Consider the following 17,725-nt stretch of genomic DNA (forward strand, 5'->3'; position numbering starts at 1 on the left):
AAAGATGTTCATGATAGACTAGGAAAGTAAGTAACAAAATACATCTGAATAATCAATACAGATACGTAAATAGGCACAGAATGTCAAATGTCACCTTATCCAAAAGACTTTCCCTAACTACTCTTTATCCCTTATCCTGTTTTCTTTTTTTTAGGCACTTGTCATTACCTAACCTGCACTTGTTTACTTATTGACTATCTTCTCCCATTTCATTAGAATAAGGACCTTGTCTATATGGTTCCCTGCTATACTTCCCATATCTAGAACAGTGTCTGGCACTTTTTTGGAGATCAAGAAATATTTGTTAAATGAACGAACGGAAGAAGGGAATTTGGAATAATAAACACCAAGGTATTAGTAACAATTGTGTCTAGGTGAACGGAACTGTGGAATTGTGTGTATGTGTTTATTTTTATGAAATGACCTATTCAAGAGAAAGAAAATCTCAAACCAACTATGCATTTTAAAAAGAGGCAGGGCTTCCCTGGTGGCCCAGTGGTTGGGAGTCCGCCTGCCGATGCAGGGGACACGGGTTCGTGCCCCGGTCCAGGAAGATCCCACATGCCACGGAGCGGCTGGGCCCGTGAGCCATGGCCGTTGAGCCTGCGCGTCCAGAGCCTGTGCTCCACAGTGGGAGAGGCCACAGCAGTGAGACGCCCGCATACCGCAAAAAAAAAAAAGAAAAAGGGACTCCAGTCAAGAGGCAAAGAAAGAAGAAATACCAAGGACAGGTAGGAAAAAGAGCTTGTAGAGAGAATATTCCTTACTGCTGAAATGAAAATCCAATTGCAACATATCCTTGTTAGCTTCAGAGAGCATGAAGGCTCACTCAAGTCAAGATGATAGATTATCATGGGGTTGGTGCATAAATGGAACCCCAAACAACGTGTAAGTCAGCTACAAAGGGTCAACTTTCAAGCTCTTCTCCCATCAAAGGCCCTGAACTCAGTGATCCTGATATAAGAATACAGTCTTACCTGGTTGAGAAAGAGAACTCTCCCAGGAAGACATGAAAAAATTAGAGCTTGGCTGACAGAGAATACAGAATATCTTCTTCTCTAACCCCCAACATTAACTGACCATCTACTATGTACTAGATATACCAGATGCCATGGGACACACAATAATAAATAAGTTATATTCTATTATTCTCAAGAAGCTCTCATTTAGTGGAAGAGACAGGCATGAGAACTGGCATGATCTTTTTTTTTTGCACTACGCGGGCCTCTCACTGTTGTGGCCTCTCCTGTTGCGGAGCACAGGCTCTGGACATGCAGGCTCAGCGGCCATGGCTCACGGGCCCATCATGTGGGATCTTCCCGGACCGGGGCACGAACCCGTGTCCCCTGCATCTGCAGGCGGACGCTCAACCACTGCGCCACCAGGGAAGCCCCCAGGCATGATCTTAATCATGTTTTCAATAAGACAGAATGAAATAAATCTTATAAAGAAACAAAGTAACATACTACGGGAGTGCTAACAAAGGGCTGACTCAATCTGTATGAATTCAGGAATCTTCACGGAGGTGGCAGTATTCAAGTTGGACCTTAGTGGATGCGTAGGGTTGGGAGACAGGCTAAGAGGATTATTAATGCAAAATTAGAGAGGCACAATAGCATAATGCCCATCTGGAAAAGTGCAAGCATTCTAAGGTGGCAGGAGTATAAAGTGTAGTGTCATATTTCTTGAGCACTACCCATTTGTTACGTGCCAGGCACTGAGCTATGTACTGGGGACTATATAGGAGAATGAGACAGATATGGTCCCTGATCCCTTGAACCTTAAAATCTAATTGGGGGACACATGTAATTATATAATTACAACTGCCATAAATGCTAAGAAGGAAAATGTCAGGTATTATGATAGTGTATATCAGGCAAATTTAACAACCTGGAAAATGAAGGAAGGGAGTCAGGGAAATAATTTAATCTGCGATCTGAAGATGAATATGAGTTAGTTAGAAGACAGGATAAGAAGAGTGGGTTTCACATGGTAACCAGAAGGAGGAGAAGACACAAAGACATTAATGATGAAACATTTAAGGAATGAAAATGCCAGTAACGAAATTACAGAGAGCAAAGGAAAAAAGAGGCGTGAAATGAGGCTGAAGAGGTAGGCAAGGAAGTACCTCAATCACCAGCTGAATATGGAGAAAGAATTAAGAGTGTAGCAGCACAAGCAAGCACTGAAGGTGGCTTGAACTTGGATGGCAACAGAGATGATGAGATGAATGGAATTGAGATTTACTTTGGACGGAAAATTGGCAGAATCTGTAACTGACTTGGTGTGTGGAGCAGTTTGGGGGGAGCACTAAGCATGCTCTTCAGGTTGTTGGCATGAAAACTGTTGGATAACTGAGATGGGTAACAACAGAGGAAGAAAAGGTTAGACGGAGGTTGAGCACAATCTTAGTTTACTTTAGGATATATTGATTTTGAGGTATTTATGAGACAATGAAGTGGAAATAGTGAGTAGTCTGTTGGACACTCAGATTTGAACCTTAGAAGAATCACCTGAGCTAGAGTATAAAACTGAAAGTTGTCAGTACGGTATTTCAGCATAGGACTGAATGAAATGACCTAGGGAGAAAGCAGAATTCTAGAGAATTGGGCTAGAACTGAGCCCTGAAGAACTAAAATATTTAAAGATCAGGAGATTAAACAGGAGGAACCAGCATATAGGAGGAAAAGAAATGTGATAGGAGCCAAGGGAAGGAAACATTTTTTTAGGGGACAGTGGTTCCCTATATCAAATACTGATTTGAGAACTGAATTTGAGGCTGTACAACATAGTGGTGACCTTGTTGCTAAACATGAACCTACAAAATGGCATTACAAGTTATGAGAAAACTAGAAGCCAAACTGGAGTGAGTTAAGGAGTAAATGCTAGAACTAGAACATGGAGGGCCCAGGATTCTACTTTGTGGGCAATGGGGAACTGCGAAAATTCTGAAGGAGAACACCATGATCTGAACTATGCTTTACAAAGATAACTCTAGCAAGACTAAGAACAGATTGAAAAAGGATGCTAAGAAAATGGTTAGTTAGAAGGCTTCTTTAGGAGTCCATGGAAATAAAAGATACAATAAAAATGGAAGAGTTGAGTTGTTACCTTGCTGTTGGAAAAGGAGTTTGAGGATGATAACACTTTTTCTGGACTCCTGGATTTTTCTGCTTTCCCAGTCTTCTCTGTAGACTCCCTACTGTCATTTGAAGACTTCTGAGATTTATCCAAAATATTAATTCCCAAGATCTGAGCCACTTTGTCCAGTTCAGACTGCTTTTTTTCTGCCTCTTCTGCTTCTTGTCGAAGTTCTGCAATGTCCTTCATAATGTTATCCTGAAGCCGACTCACCTCTACCAGGAGTGGGTCTTTGTGACCATCCTTCTCCCTTCGTTTCTTACGCAGCATTTCCCCTGAGTAGTCAAATGTCAACAGAAAGAAGCACAAGGAGAGTTAACAAGTCATATTTCAGTCATAAGTACTAATTCTCAAGACTTTATGGTTACAAAATCTTTCTCCATAAAACATTCTAAAAGCAGGTGAGACTTGCCTTCCACATGGGCTGGTTTAGTTGAAGCTCCCATGGAGGTAAAGTGATTGAGTGATTACATTATTTCTTATGTAAGGGTTATTAACTAAGGATCTATGGATAGGTTTCAGGGAGGCACTGCATGAATCCCTAAAAGGGTATATACAAGTTTGTGTGCATGTGTGACTATGAATCCTGTGGCTGTCCTCTTCAGAGAACTAAAGAATTACTCAGAGGGCAAAAAACATTCAGTCACATATTTGACTTTATCTGATTTAAGGACCCTTCACCAATACCTCCATTGAGTTTTAGGTTTTGCCTCAAGCTCACCTAATGTTATCTCCTATTCCAAATTGCAGGTCCTCATGAATTAATCCTCACAGGATTAATAACTAAGTTTCTCATTCCTAAACAGCCCGAACCCAAACAGAAGAAATTATATATTCTCCCACTCTCTACTCTTCCATGCTATCACCAAGCTGTAATATAGAAGCCTTGCTATGTTCTTAGTGTGTATGTGAATTCCTAAAAGCATAGATGAAGAGGTGGAATCAATAGAAGCATCATGGAGCATCTTCTTGTGCCAAAAAGGAAGTACTCAAAAAATGGTGGACACAGGAGTCAACTTAAAGGGGGTCTTACTGACCAAATCTGGGGCAATTTGAGCATGAAGATAAATAATAAGAGTAAAATATTATTACCTATTAAGAATCCATGAGTTCATACTGTTATAAATGGACAGATAAATGGGGGAGGAGGTGTGGGTGGAAAGCTCCTCCTCATAGTAGAAAGCCAACTAATTAACGAAGATGGAATGATGAAATTAGAAAATTACTATTTAACAACCATCATAATAATAACTGATTTGGGCAAGGATCATCAATGAATGCTAAAACTAGTGGGCCAAAATTTGAGGAGTAACTGAATATTTACATAGTCTCAAAGTATCTTCCCTATAAGATACTTATTAACTGAAAAGGGTAAAATAGTAACCTTACATTGGAGAAACTTGGCAGACACCACCTTAACCAAATGATCAAAGTTGACAACACCAGTATGGGACAAATCAACACCTGATATGAACTAAGCATCACTTCTGTGATGTTCCTGCCAAAAATGCATAACCTGAATTTAATCATAAGGACACATCAGACAAACCAAAATTAAAGGACATTCTACAAAATATGTGACCTCTTCTGGAGATTTGGGAACTACTACAGATTAAAGGAGACTAAAAGAACATGACAACTGAATGCAATGTGTAATCTTTCATTTTCTTTTGCTTCAGGACATCATTGGGACAACTGATGAAATATGAGTAAGATCAGTAGACTAGTATATTACTGTTAATTTTCTAATTTTGATAAGCATACTGTGGTTATCCAAGGGAATTCTTTGTTGTTAGAAGACACACACTTAAGTGTTTAGGAGTAAAGGAATACATATCTACAACTTACTCTTAAACAGTTCAGGAAAAATTATATACACATATGCACAAACACAATTGAGAGAGAAAAATGGATAGGGCAAATATAGTAAAATGCTAATAATCATGGAACCTGAGAATTCTTTACACTATTAATGCAACTTTTCTATAAGTCTAATTATATCAAAAATTGTTTGAAAGTGAAGCTTCAGTGTCAATGAACCTGTCTGAGAATCCCCAAAGCTCTCCATTTGGGTCTCCTACTAAAGTTACAAAAGGCAGTCATGCAAAGAAGTGTCTGATACCTTGTTGTTTATGAAGCCGCTCCAACTCGGTCCTGAGATAGTACATCTTCTTCTGGCGAGCTTCCCGGTCACTCTTCAGCTTTTCCCTCTCTTCAATAACCTGCAAAGTACAAAATGGTAAGAGATCCTTTAGCCTCCAACATCCCTTTTCTATTGTTCTTTTCCATAAACCTTCACACTAGATAATATCTGAATGCAAGAATCCAAATGCCTGCACACAGAGGCTCTGACTTTATAGTGAAGGTGATATTTCGTTCCAATCCAAGTGCTGGAATAGAATTATCCTTTCCAGAACTGTACTGACTGGAAAGTACTTTTTGCATACAGGAAGCACTACACTATTAGATAGTAGTTCTGAGCCCAGAAGGAGCCATCAAGAAGGGAACGAATATGTGTTACCGGATGAAGCATGGTGTTAGCTGCATTACATATATCTTCTTATTTAGTCATGATATTATCTGTTTCACGGCAAGAAAATTGAGGTTGCAAAAGACTAAGTAACATACCAAAAGATCATATAGTAAGATGATTTAAAATCCAGATACGCATGCCCTAAAGCCCTTATCTTTCAACTGTATTACTATCACTTAATGGAAAAACAAATATGGCTTGTCTATATAAGGAGCTCATGTGAAAAATCTGTATATTGTCAGCCCTGACTTAAGTACTAGGTTTTTAAACGTAAAGGGAAAGCACTAGTCTCCAGACAGTGTCTCTGCAGTCTTAGGTTTTGTTGTATGGAACACATCTTCCTATTTACCAAAAGACTTAAAAAAAAAAACCAAAAGACTGAGGTTCAGGGCACCCAAGTACCATGGAAAATTAAGAGGTGTTTTTTGTCTTCTCAAGGATTAGCTAAATTTCTGTTCAACTGGAAAAAAAATGAGATTAGGCCTACAATTTTGCCTTTTCTACTTTTCTCCTCAGGTCTTAATTATTTTATTAGCAAACCAAATTTATACATATTACAATTTTATCATCCTTAGGTCACCTTGTTTAACAAAATGAGTTTTTAGTTATTAAGGACCTGTAAAATTAACAGTACATATTAATTTTTCTATTCAAAATTCTTCTATTCTGTATTCCTCAACCCTACATAATTTTTACCTACTGCTCTAAAGCATCTAGAATTATTATATCTTTACCCCAGCCATGCTCCCTTTCTATAGCCTGGGAACCCGATGAACAGCATAAAAACTACTTTTGACACTATAAAAACTACTTTTAAAAAAAAGTATCAAAAAAATATTATTATTCCTGGACTCTAAGTTAAACCAGAATAAGCAAAGCTTACTTCTTGGTTTAATTACCAAGCAACTAGTTATTAGTTTTTAAACCCCATAATCACTACAGGAAAAAGATCCAAAACTCACTGGGATGAAACATAGATTTCCTGATTTCTCTTTCACCCAGCCCAATTTTGGTTCCTCTCTCCCTGATGAGGTCGTATTAAAGACTTCAAGGTTCCCAGCTCCTACCCATAGGGTCCTAAAGCTGATAATTCAGATAGAGAAATAAACTTAAAAAAGAAGTCTAGCAATCACAGTGGGACCTACGGCCAGACTTTAGTCCAAATGAGAAAACATAAAAGAAAAAATTACGGTAAGACAGCAGTCTCTAAAGACTGCCTTGGGCCTTGCAAATTTTGAGCTCCCTCTAAAAGATAAAAATTTATGTTAAAATAGAAGATTCAGGCACAGGATGCCCAAAGCTAATATTCACCTTCTGTTTCTGGGAAGCCCGGTTCTTCTCATCAGAGATCTTCTCCGGATTATATCTTATGAGCGATGGGATGGACACATGGACAGGCACTTGGGCAGGAGGAATTGAGCCCAGCACTGACTCCTCCTGCTTGGGCTCATCAGGAGTCACAGTGGGGATCACACGGAGATTGGGACGGCTACGGGTAGCTTGTTTGGTAACTGGCATTATCCTGTGTGGTTCAGGTAGAGGGTGGTTTGAAGGTTGGGAGGCAGGGTACATGGGCCACCTTGAGGCTGCATATGCCATGTAGTGCCTATAGGCATCAAAGGAAGCAGGGGGAATGGCAGGTCCCTGGTAGTTTGGAGGTATCCGAGCTGCAGCAAACTGAGAGGCCCTTGGCATATGAAACTGAGATAAAGAAGCAGGGTGTGGAAGTCTAATTGGGGCAGATGGGGCTGATGGCAACATGCACCTGACTGCAACAGATGACTGAAACCCACTGCCAACCACCTCAGGTCCTGCAATATGACCCATTGGATGGTCAGACTTTAGGAACGGGGGGCTGTTTTTTGTGAGCAGGTAAGGATCCACAGGGGAGACTGGGTGTGGATGGGATACCTCTGGGGAGTGGGTATTGCTATGGTGTGCCTCTCCACTCTCCAGTCTGTGAGGATCTGCAGAGCGCCGATCAGCTGAGAAACGGCGGTCAACTGAGGAACAGCGGTCTGCTGAAAAGTGCCGGTCAACAGAGGAACGGCGGTCAGCAGAGGAACGTGATGGCTTCTTGCCATGAAGTCGTTCCTGGGTGCGTGCAGCCAGTTTGCTAATCTCTGCTACTCCAATATCCAGCCCTATGGTCTTGAGCAAGTCATGAATCTTTGCATATTCTGGACTGGTCTCTTCTATTGATTCTAGCTTTACAGCTGGAGCTGAAGAGGGTAGGGAGCTTCCCTTCTGCCTCATAACTTCACTTTCAGAGCCCCCAAGGGGCTTTGGTGGAGATTCTGCCTTTAAATCCTCTTCTTCATCCCCATAGAGAAATTTCTCCTCATCCTCAATGTCAGGGAAGCTACGTCGCCTCTTTTCCTGTGTACTGGTAGAATCTGCTAACATGCTCAGAATGCAGGAGAAACCACTGCCATCCTGGCTAGCTCTCTCATGAGGAAGCAAGAAGTCTGTGTGTCGCTCTGGTCCCTCAGCCTTCATATCCAATTTTTCCTTGTGGCACAGAAAACTTCCAAACTGCTCTCTGAGGGGACTGCTGTCTTTGGGTATCCCAGAGAGGGGGCCCCATTGGTAGAGGTTGCCCTGAGATTCCTTCAGGGTAGTCTCTACCACAGTTCCCTTGTTGTTTTCAACCTCTGAGGCAAAAGCAGCAATAGCACCACTTAGTGGAAGAGATGAGTGTCCAGAGTAAAGGGAGTGATCCTGGCTGGAGCTGGTACTGCTGGAAAAACTCTCAAGCTGCAAAGACAAACATAACTGAATTAGCCTCTATGTAGAATCTCAGAAAACTAGTAATTGAGATAAATACATAAATACTTTGCTCCTCTTGAATTAATAGGGAAAAGATAAATGTGGATGAAAGGGAGGTCCTTAGCCAGGTTCAAGATTTGGGTTCCCGTTTCTCCAGATGGTTCTGCTGTAGCAGGGGGAAACAGAAAAGAAGGCAGATTGAGTCTTCATTTTTGCCCATTTGTTGTAGTCTTTATCAAGGAATTTGAATTCAAAAGGACTTTAGAGATGCCCTAGCTTACTTGCTTTCTTTTTTATGGATCCCTGAAAGAAAAAAACATAAAAGCAGAGCTACTTTGGTTGAAGTAAGGTCAGGAAACTCTGTTAATCCTAACCGATCGCCTTCCCTTACTTCCCTAAGTGCCCTCAGGCACTTCTTCAGAAACATTTAGCTCCTAAAAGGACAGGTAAAAACAAGTGCTCATGCCTGACCATCTTTTCATAAGTGAGAAAAAAATATCAAGGTCCAGAATGGTTAGGTGACTTATTTAAAAATCACACAGCAAGTTGGTGGTAGAGACGGGTCCAGAATCAGAATCATCTGATTTCTGGTCTACTGTCCTACCACTCATACATTTTTTCTTCTCTTTAAAGAGAGATGAGGAAAATTCAGATCAGCTCCTCCCTTTGCTCTTCAAGCTTCATTTCCAAGAAACCCATATTCAAAGATCCTAAAGGACTATCCAATTTAGAGGCAGAAAAAAAAAACTTTAATACTCTCCAAAATGTCTGTTTAGAAAGCCTAATACATGACAGTAGAAGCCCTCTATTGTTGCATTATGAAGCCTACAGTTTCCTTTGGAGAGTCCTGGAAGGTACGGCTCATAGGCATAACAATGTTGGTCCAACACATATTCCAAAGATACCTTAGGGACACAGCCCCCAGGAAAGTAACTAGGCTTTAAAATATTACAGGGACTAGCAAGAGACCCTAGAAGAAATGCAGCATAGACCTGCATGGAAGGCTCCATGTCCACCTCAATCCGCTTTTTCAGAATTGACTTCTTGGGCATCACAGATACTTCCTCTGGCCGATGTAAAGAATATCCTGGCTCCGATGCTGTGAGGACACCTGACAATCCAGGGATGGGACAGCCAGTGCCACCACCATCAACTCCCACCAGTTCCTGACTCAAGCTCCTACTTCGCTCCTCCTCTTCCTCTCGTTTTCGCCTGGCAAGGTCCAGCTCTCGAAACTCAGGGTCTAAAAACCTAGGACTCGGGCTCCGTCTACGCTGTCGATAGTTGCGGGCCCCCGATGTAAAACTTGTGTGATCACCTCCCATGCTGTGTATCTTCTCTGTGTCATCATAACGGGGCCGTTTGGCCTCCCGGCTCCTTTCCTCAGGTCGTATAGAGTAGGAGCCTTTGAGTTTGTCTCTATTCCGTTCTGTTCCCCGCAACAGCTCATCATGACAACTGACATGGGGACTATAATCAGACCGATGCAGGAAAGTTTCTCTTGCTCGGTAGTCCTCGTCAAGTTGTCCCAAGAAGGGACTGAGAGGTGCCTCCTCCCGGGAAATATATCGTTCAAGACCTCGAGAGCACTGGGAACTTCGAGTGAAGACAGAATCATCAGTCAGGTCATCCCTGAGAAAAGAGACAAGCATCACTGAATATAATGGACTTGGAAAGAGCAAGACCAGACAAGGCTAAGAGACTGACATCTGGCAAGGGGGCTGTAGAATGCTTAGAACAAAAGACAATAATCATGAAGTCCAAGAACAAATCTATGCATATACATGGAATACTTCTTCTCCCTTTCCCCAGGGCACAAGCAGCTGGAGCCTCTAACCAAAGATACTACTAATGTATCTAGACAGAATTCTTAGGCTAATCTCTCTGATTAGACTTTGGGGATGCATAGTATCATGCTAGGGTCTGGGAGATGCAAAAACACCACTACCAGACTACAAAGAGACATGGGTTACCCAACTTCACACTAGCTAAATTCTAGCTCTTTGCTACTAAAACTGTGGTCTGAATCAGCAACATCAGTATTACCCAGGAAGTTTTTAGAAATGCAGGTTCTCAGGTTCCACTCAGGCCTACTGAAGCAGAATCTGCATTTTAACAAGCCCTCCAGGTGATCTGTACGCACTTTAAAATTTGAGAAACACCAGTTCAGATCCATGATTTTCAAGCTGTGTTCCACAGAGATTCTGAAGAGTGCTCAGGAGCTGCCTAAAGGAAGGAGGTTAAGAGCCTGCATGGCTCTGGGCCTTCCACCTCACTGAAATCATACTGGTCCCAACTTTATCTGTTTATATAATAAAATTCTATATAATATTTCCTTTGGGAAAAAAGTTTCACTGTGGGGAAAAAATTTTTTTAACCATTGATCTATCCAATTGGCATGATTTTCTCATAAGTTTTAGAAGGTTCTCCAATGCTTTGTTTTGCTGGCTCATATATTAAAAACCAAAAAACTCCCTCACAGCCTGTTTGTTACCCTCTTTCCTGCCTTGCCTGGATATCCACAAGCACTCTGCTAATCTTTGGCCCAGAAAGAGTATGTGATGGTTTATCTCACTATATATTTTTATTTTATAGAAATAAAAAGGTCTTAGACTTTCATGGCATGAAGGTAAAAATACAGGATTGGACTTCTGTCCTTTTAGCGCAGATCTCTATATCACACACAACATCCTAATCTTTTTGGGCACTATGGTCAGAGTTTCTATTGCCCCCTAAAAGCTTCTGACTTAAAGCACAGAAATAAAGATCCCCTAGTACTTTAAGCATACCACTTTGAAAAACTTACATGTCACTCACACTTCAGAGTGAATTACTGTTCAGAGGATGGTAATTATTGCTGTCTTCTACATGCTAGCAGCTACTTCTGTTTTTTTGTGAGTTTTGAGAAATGACTTTTCTTTTTTTTATAGCTGTTTTCCTATTTCTGGGACTAAGTAGAACATCAAAGAGTTGCTTTTTCTCATTCGCCAGCCCAGCCTTTGTTCAGTTTTAGACCTGGGTAACAGCTATAAATAACTTTATGAAAGACTATAAAGGATAAACTTTATCACCTCCTCTATAAGCATGCCACATATGGGAACTGAGGTTCCTGTTATTCACCTCCTCCCTAAGAATTTGGGGAATTCTGAGGTCCCAATGTACTATGAAATAATAGGAAAGAATGAGAATGACCAAGGATGATCTCTGAAATCGAACGTAACTAGAGTAAAACATTTTACTCTGTAGGTTTGTCAGCCATGAAGACATCTATTTCCAGGGAGGAACATCCATGAGTTGAGTCACTGCACTGCCAAAACACCATCTACCATACATAGTCTCTGATCACATTAGTGTAGAGGAAAATCACAGGCTCCACGGGTAGTGGAAAGTTCATCCATGCTCCCACATTCTGCTCCTCACCAGAACTATTACATGTCTCCACCAAGCAACATACTAGCCCAAGTTCTACTCCAACATTAAATATCAAGAAGCTAGAAATAATGAAATGGCTCTCAGAAAGACTCACTTTAAACTTGCAATCTCCAGCAAAAGGAGGCAAAAAACAATCAAAGAAGGAATAGAAACAGTGAAAAGAATGAGCTATCATGTAAATACAGGCAGAAATCAGGTTGATTAGAAGCTCACGTCCTCCTTCCCCAGTTCTCCCAAAGGATAAGAGAGAGAATTGGCTGCAATAAAGTAAGTCCTAAAAAGGGCCCCGATCCCCTGCAGCTCAGAATAGTCCACTGACAAACTCTCTCTGAAAGCTTTGGTTAAGTCCAACTCTTTTCTAAAATAAAATCTACTTAAAAAATTGACTGTTCAATGTAGGGATGGGTACATGGAGGCTCAGTGTACTATTCTACTTTTTCTGTGTTTACAAATTCCATTAAAGAAATGAAAAAAACATATAATATACATCCACATAAGTTTGTACACCAATGTTCATAGAAGCATTATTCATAATAGCTAAAAAGCAGAAACAACTAAAATGTTATCCATCCATCACTGATGAATAAACAAAACACATACAATGAAATTATTATCAGCAATAAAAAAGGAATGGCGCACTGTCGTATGAAAAAACGTGAATGAATCTTGAAAACATACGTTAAGCGAAGGAAGCCAGTCACCAAAGGACCACACGTTGCATGATTCTATTTCTATGAAATGGCCAGAATAGGTAAATCTATAGAGATACAAAGTGGATTAGTAATAGGCTTGGGGCGGGCGGTGAGACTAATAGCTAAGGATAAGGTAATAAAAATAAAATTGATCACAGTGGTAGATGTACAACTCTATGAATATACTAAAAGTCACTGAACTGTACACTCTAAATGAGTGAATTGTATGGTACGTGAATTATGGCTAAATAAAGCTGCTTAAAATGTATATAAGGAAAAAAAAAGGTCCTCCAGAACCCAAATTTCCCATTATTTTCCTCTGCTGAATCCCCAAAATGCCTGAAGAAAGTTGTTTGCTTCTGTCTGTTCCCTAAGGCAAATCAGAGGGAAAAAATTCTACTCCCTCAACCTACGTCAGGGCAAGGAGGAGTTAGGAGATGAGAATTCCATGAATGGAACGTATAATGTGCGTAGTACTTTGATAAACAAGGGAAATCAACCTCACATCCACAAGTTTTTAGAAGCTAAGAGTCTTCATACAACATGTTCACGTTCCCTTTTCAGAGTAAGTTACAATCGTACACACAGAGCTGCCATGGTGAGGAGACTGACAACCCTTGATTTGGCTATAACCCAAACCAGGTATTAAAATTTAACAAATTCAATATGGGAAGAGAAAGAATAGAGGGTCTCAGGAAAAAAATAAACACACACCTACATACAAAGGATGGAAATGGCTAATTTCATTAACTGAACAGTGGGCTCACAGTCAAGAAGACATCTTGAGAGTGCCAACATTCCTATGGCCTGGTTTTAGCCGACAGTTATTATCCACACAAACTGTATTGAGCAAGAGTGCTGGGGGCAAAAAGTCTAAAGAATGGCCTGGGACCTCCTTTTAGAGTCTTAATCTCACTTTCTCTAAAATAAATTTGTCTCTCTGAAACAGTATTCGTGAAAGAAGATTACAACCTCAAACATCCTAAGAGGAAATTTTTAATTTTTATAACTTAAACAGACAATTGGCTATCTGAAGCACACATGCATAACAAAGTTTATGGAAAAGTGAGGTGATACCCCAGAACTAACAAGAGGAAATGCTAAAGTTACCTCAAAATCTCAGCAAGGAAGGAAGAGAATCACACCATGCACCACCTACTCAATCATCTCCCAAAATAGAAGCAGCCAGAAATGCAAGAGCTGTTGCCTCAATTAGCAGTTACACACCTTGAAACTCAGAAGTTTCACCGTTATGTGACTGTCCCGCTTTGCTTCACTACATTGAATAGCCACTGAAGCTTTGAAGTAAATATTACCAAAGGGCAGCAGTGGTGCTCAGATTTCCTGCCCAGCTGTCCCCAACCTGCCTGCCTATACTCTGTGCACCACTGCATGGACAATCTCAGTTTGAAAGAACATTATATTGATTTATTGCTACTGCTGAACATTTGTGAAAACTCCTAGTGTACTGCGCAGAGACCATTAATAGACATGGTTCTCAGCTCTCAGAAAGAGTGCCTTCCCTGTACTCCCATCCTTACTCTTTTATGAGGTGAAAAACACCTAATGTGATTATTTACTTCCCAGATATACCTAAGTTCCTAGTACCTGAGATCTATATTTAATACTATGGAGTATTAAATGCCCTTCCTCAGCCCTCAGTGGTTGTAAAGTAATAACTAAAATTAAACATTTTAGGGACTTCCCTGGAGGTCCAGTGGTTAAGACTCTGCGTTTCCAATGCAAGGGGCACGGGTTCGATCCTTGGTCAGGGAAACTAAGATCCCACATACCACACGACGCAGCCAAGAAAATATAAAAAAGAAAACACACATTTTAAAAGATCTCTCACTTTCTATTAATGTGTATATGTTTCATATATATATCATGAATTTAGCTAAACCTTTTCTTTTTCATTAATTAATTAATTTTTGGCTGCGTTGGGTCTTTGTTGCTACGTGCGGGTTTTCTCCGGTTGCGTCGAGCGGGGGCTACTCTTTGTCGCGGTGTGCAGGCTTCTCATTGCAGTGGCTTCTCTTGTTGCGGAGTCTGTGCTCTAGGTGCACAGACTTCAGCAGTTGCAGCACGTGGGCTCAGCAGTTGTGGCTTGCGGGCTCTAGAGCACAGGCTCAGTCATTGTGGCGCACGGGCTTAGTTGCTATGCAGCATGTGGAATCTTCCTGGACCAGGGCTCGAATCCGTGTCCCCTGCATTGGTAGGCGGATTCTTAACCACTGCACCACCAGGGAAGTCCTACATAATTCTTTCAGAGTCTACCCCATTGAGAAAGCCTTTTCTAATGTTATACTTTGTACTGGATGCAGAGTATAACTTCAGTGCTGTCGCCACCCTTTCAAATACATCATTCAGAAAACAGCAACATTTCTAACTTCAAGCACTACTATGGTGTGCCCTGTCTCCGATGAAGCCTACCTGTCCACATCCTCCAGATTATCCGCTGGTGACCCCAGTCGATCACTAAGCCGCCGCCGTTCTGGTATGCCAACACAGAAGTGGTCATTGCCAACAGTGATCCTTAAGCTCTGTTCCAAAGAAGAGTCAGAACGCAGACCAGGAGAGCGTCTCTACAAAAGTAAAAAATAACACAATAAATAGTCAATAAGGTCAAGATATCTCTACATTCAAAAATGTTCTCCTCCCTAGTCACAAAGTTGTGGTCCTACAAGGTGTGAAATGGCTACGGTAAGATTCTACTCCAAAAATAAAGGACTTTAAAAAAAATTATCATTTTTCATAGATGAAAGTCCATGCTTCCAACCCTCCTAATCAGTGACCTCTTATTCTTTAATTTCCTGGTACCAGGCATGGGGCTAGAGGAGTGAATTAAGCCTGCTGCCAGAACCTATACATTTCCAGTAAAGGGGGCAAGCCAAAAACAGGTTTTAAAAAAAAATAAAGTACTTCTGATAGCACTATAAAGTCATTAAAACACAATAACATGAAAGAGATTGGGGAAAAGGAGCTATTTCAGATAAGCTGGTTAGAGGAGGCTTTCTCAGGTGATACTACTTAATTTGAAGCCTGAATGATGAGATGTCAGCCTTGCAAAGAACAGATGGAAGATGTTTCAGGCAAAAAGAACATGCTCTGTAATGAGCTTAGCATGTTTTGGGCAACAGAAAGGTGGCCAGTGTGACTGCAGCAAAGTGATAGGAGAAGATAGTCAGAAGTCACAGTTAGGGAACTTGGATTTTTATTCCTAGTTTAACAAGCCACAGAAGGGTTTCAAGCAGGGGAGTGATATGATCTAACTACATTACTTCCTCCAGATGCTCACATTGTTCATAACCCTCATCTTCTTCAGGTCTTTATTAAAAAGTCACCTTCCCAGAAGGCCTTCTCTGGCTACTCTATCAAAAATTATAACTCCCTTGTTTTCTTTCTCTCTTAGCACTTAATCATATTTAACATGCCAAGACTTTTTACTTCTCTATCTTATTTATTATCTGACTCCTGCTGTTACAATATAAGTTCTATGAGGGCAGGGGTTTTTGACAGGTTTGTTCAGTATTGTATCCCCAGTGCCAAGAACAGCATGGTAAATGTTCAATAAATACTTCTCAAATGTATAAAATGAAGGTCTTTAAAAATCATTTTGATTGCTGGGTACAGAAAAAACTGGATGGTAACAAGAGTGTAAAGGAGCCTAATGTAATAACCTGGGCAAGAGGTAATAGGGTTTAGACTAGAGTGATGGCAGCAGGACAGTTTGGAGGATGTATTTTGGAGGTACAGCTGACAGGTTAGACAGATGAAGTTATTCTTACAGATTGGGAGAAGGGAGACGATCACTGTTTCTGGCTGAGCAATGGGTGATGTCATTTACTGAGACAGAAAAGACTGGAGCAAATAGGTTTTGCGTTGGAGAAGAAAGGGGAGGTTATACAAACTAGTAGTTTTCTGTCTTCCTTACTTTCTCTGTAGTGACTAACATTCAGACTATACATGCTCAGCTATGAAAATCTTAACACAGTGACAAGTCAACTCATCTATGACCAGAGTACCCAGATACTGTTAGAAAGCCACTCAGTAAGACAGAAACTTTGTCACGGGGTGGGTTTTTTTTGGTTTGTTTTTTAAAGATTGGTGAACTGATAATAAAAACAAATTCCAAAACACCAGATTCTGCCAGGAGGCTCTACTAGCAAGGTGGTTATGGTGAGAAGTCAATATTACGTCTAAACTAAACTTCTTAATCTCATGCTCTGTCCCTTTAGCAGGGAAACATAACAGTTAAAATCAGGGTGTTGGGAACCTGGCAGAGATGAACTGAATCACACTCCACCACTTCTTAGCTGCGTGGCCTTGATCAAGTTACTTAAACCTCTCTGTGTTCCTCAGTTGTTAGATGCGAACCCTCACCTCAAACGGTCGTTAATGTTCAAAGAGAACGTGTAAAGTGAAGGGCTAAGCATCATTCCTGCCACATAACTAGGTAAGTGGCAGCAGCTATTACAATAACTGTGGGTACCCACACTTCGATTTCGGAGACACAGCTCTAACTTAGAGAGCTAACAGTTTACACTCTCGGTGTCTACCCTGGAACTGTGTAAGCTACCCTAACTCGCCACAAAGACATTTCAGCCATTCCAAGATCCAGGGCGCAGCTCAGGTCTAGGGGGATACAAAACCACGGAACTCTGAGGACACCAACTATTGAAAAAGTATCAGGCACACGGCTTGGAGGAGATTCCCCTTGCCCCGGCAAACTTTTCCACACCTCACCCAGAGTGAGAGAATTAACCTATTGCCAGGAAATGCAGCACTGCCTCCCGACCCGGCGCCCGGACGCGTCCCGAGTCCGTTATTGTGCAAATGAAGCTCCAGGGGCTGACCGGGAACCTCCTGGTTTGGGCGTCGCTGAGGAGGCCGGGGGAGATGGATGGCCTTCGATGTGGGGACCCCGGCCTGGAGGCCTCGGGTCGCCCGGGCTGAGGGCGTTTCTGGAAGCGGGAACCCCGGGCGAGAGGACTGCAGTAGGAAGGGAGTCCGGGTCGAGGGGGTGGGATTACCCGGCTGCCGCTGTCGCCTGGATGGTCTCCGCGGCCGTCCCGGGCGAAATCGGCGCGAGACTCCCCCCGGCTGCTTCCTCGGAAACCGGCCGAGCCTGGCGGGAAGAGTCGTCGGCCCCGCGGCG

General features: G+C 41.6%; 1 protein-coding gene across 3 annotated transcripts in view; it reads right to left on the reverse strand.

Moving 5' to 3' along the window:
• The window catches only part of ZNF318 (zinc finger protein 318), a 26,856-nt gene that overhangs the window by 8,096 nt on the left and 1,035 nt on the right, over nt 1-17,725 (reverse strand). For all 3 annotated transcript variants that reach the window (XM_024765978.1, XM_024765980.1, XM_024765979.1), the window contains exons 2-6: nt 15,001-15,152; nt 9,436-10,075; nt 6,986-8,431; nt 5,264-5,363; nt 3,112-3,416 (exon numbers count right to left, since the gene is read on the reverse strand). In XM_024765978.1, coding sequence (XP_024621746.1) covers nt 3,112-3,416; nt 5,264-5,363; nt 6,986-8,431; nt 9,436-10,075; nt 15,001-15,152 — 2,643 coding nt within the window. The remainder of the gene's footprint in view (nt 1-3,111; nt 3,417-5,263; nt 5,364-6,985; nt 8,432-9,435; nt 10,076-15,000; nt 15,153-17,725) is intronic.

Source organism: Neophocaena asiaeorientalis, unplaced genomic scaffold (genome assembly GCF_003031525.2).
Source record: "Neophocaena asiaeorientalis asiaeorientalis breed wild unplaced genomic scaffold, Neophocaena_asiaeorientalis_V1.1 scaffold46, whole genome shotgun sequence".
In the NCBI taxonomy this organism is placed as follows: Eukaryota; Metazoa; Chordata; class Mammalia; order Artiodactyla; family Phocoenidae; genus Neophocaena; species Neophocaena asiaeorientalis.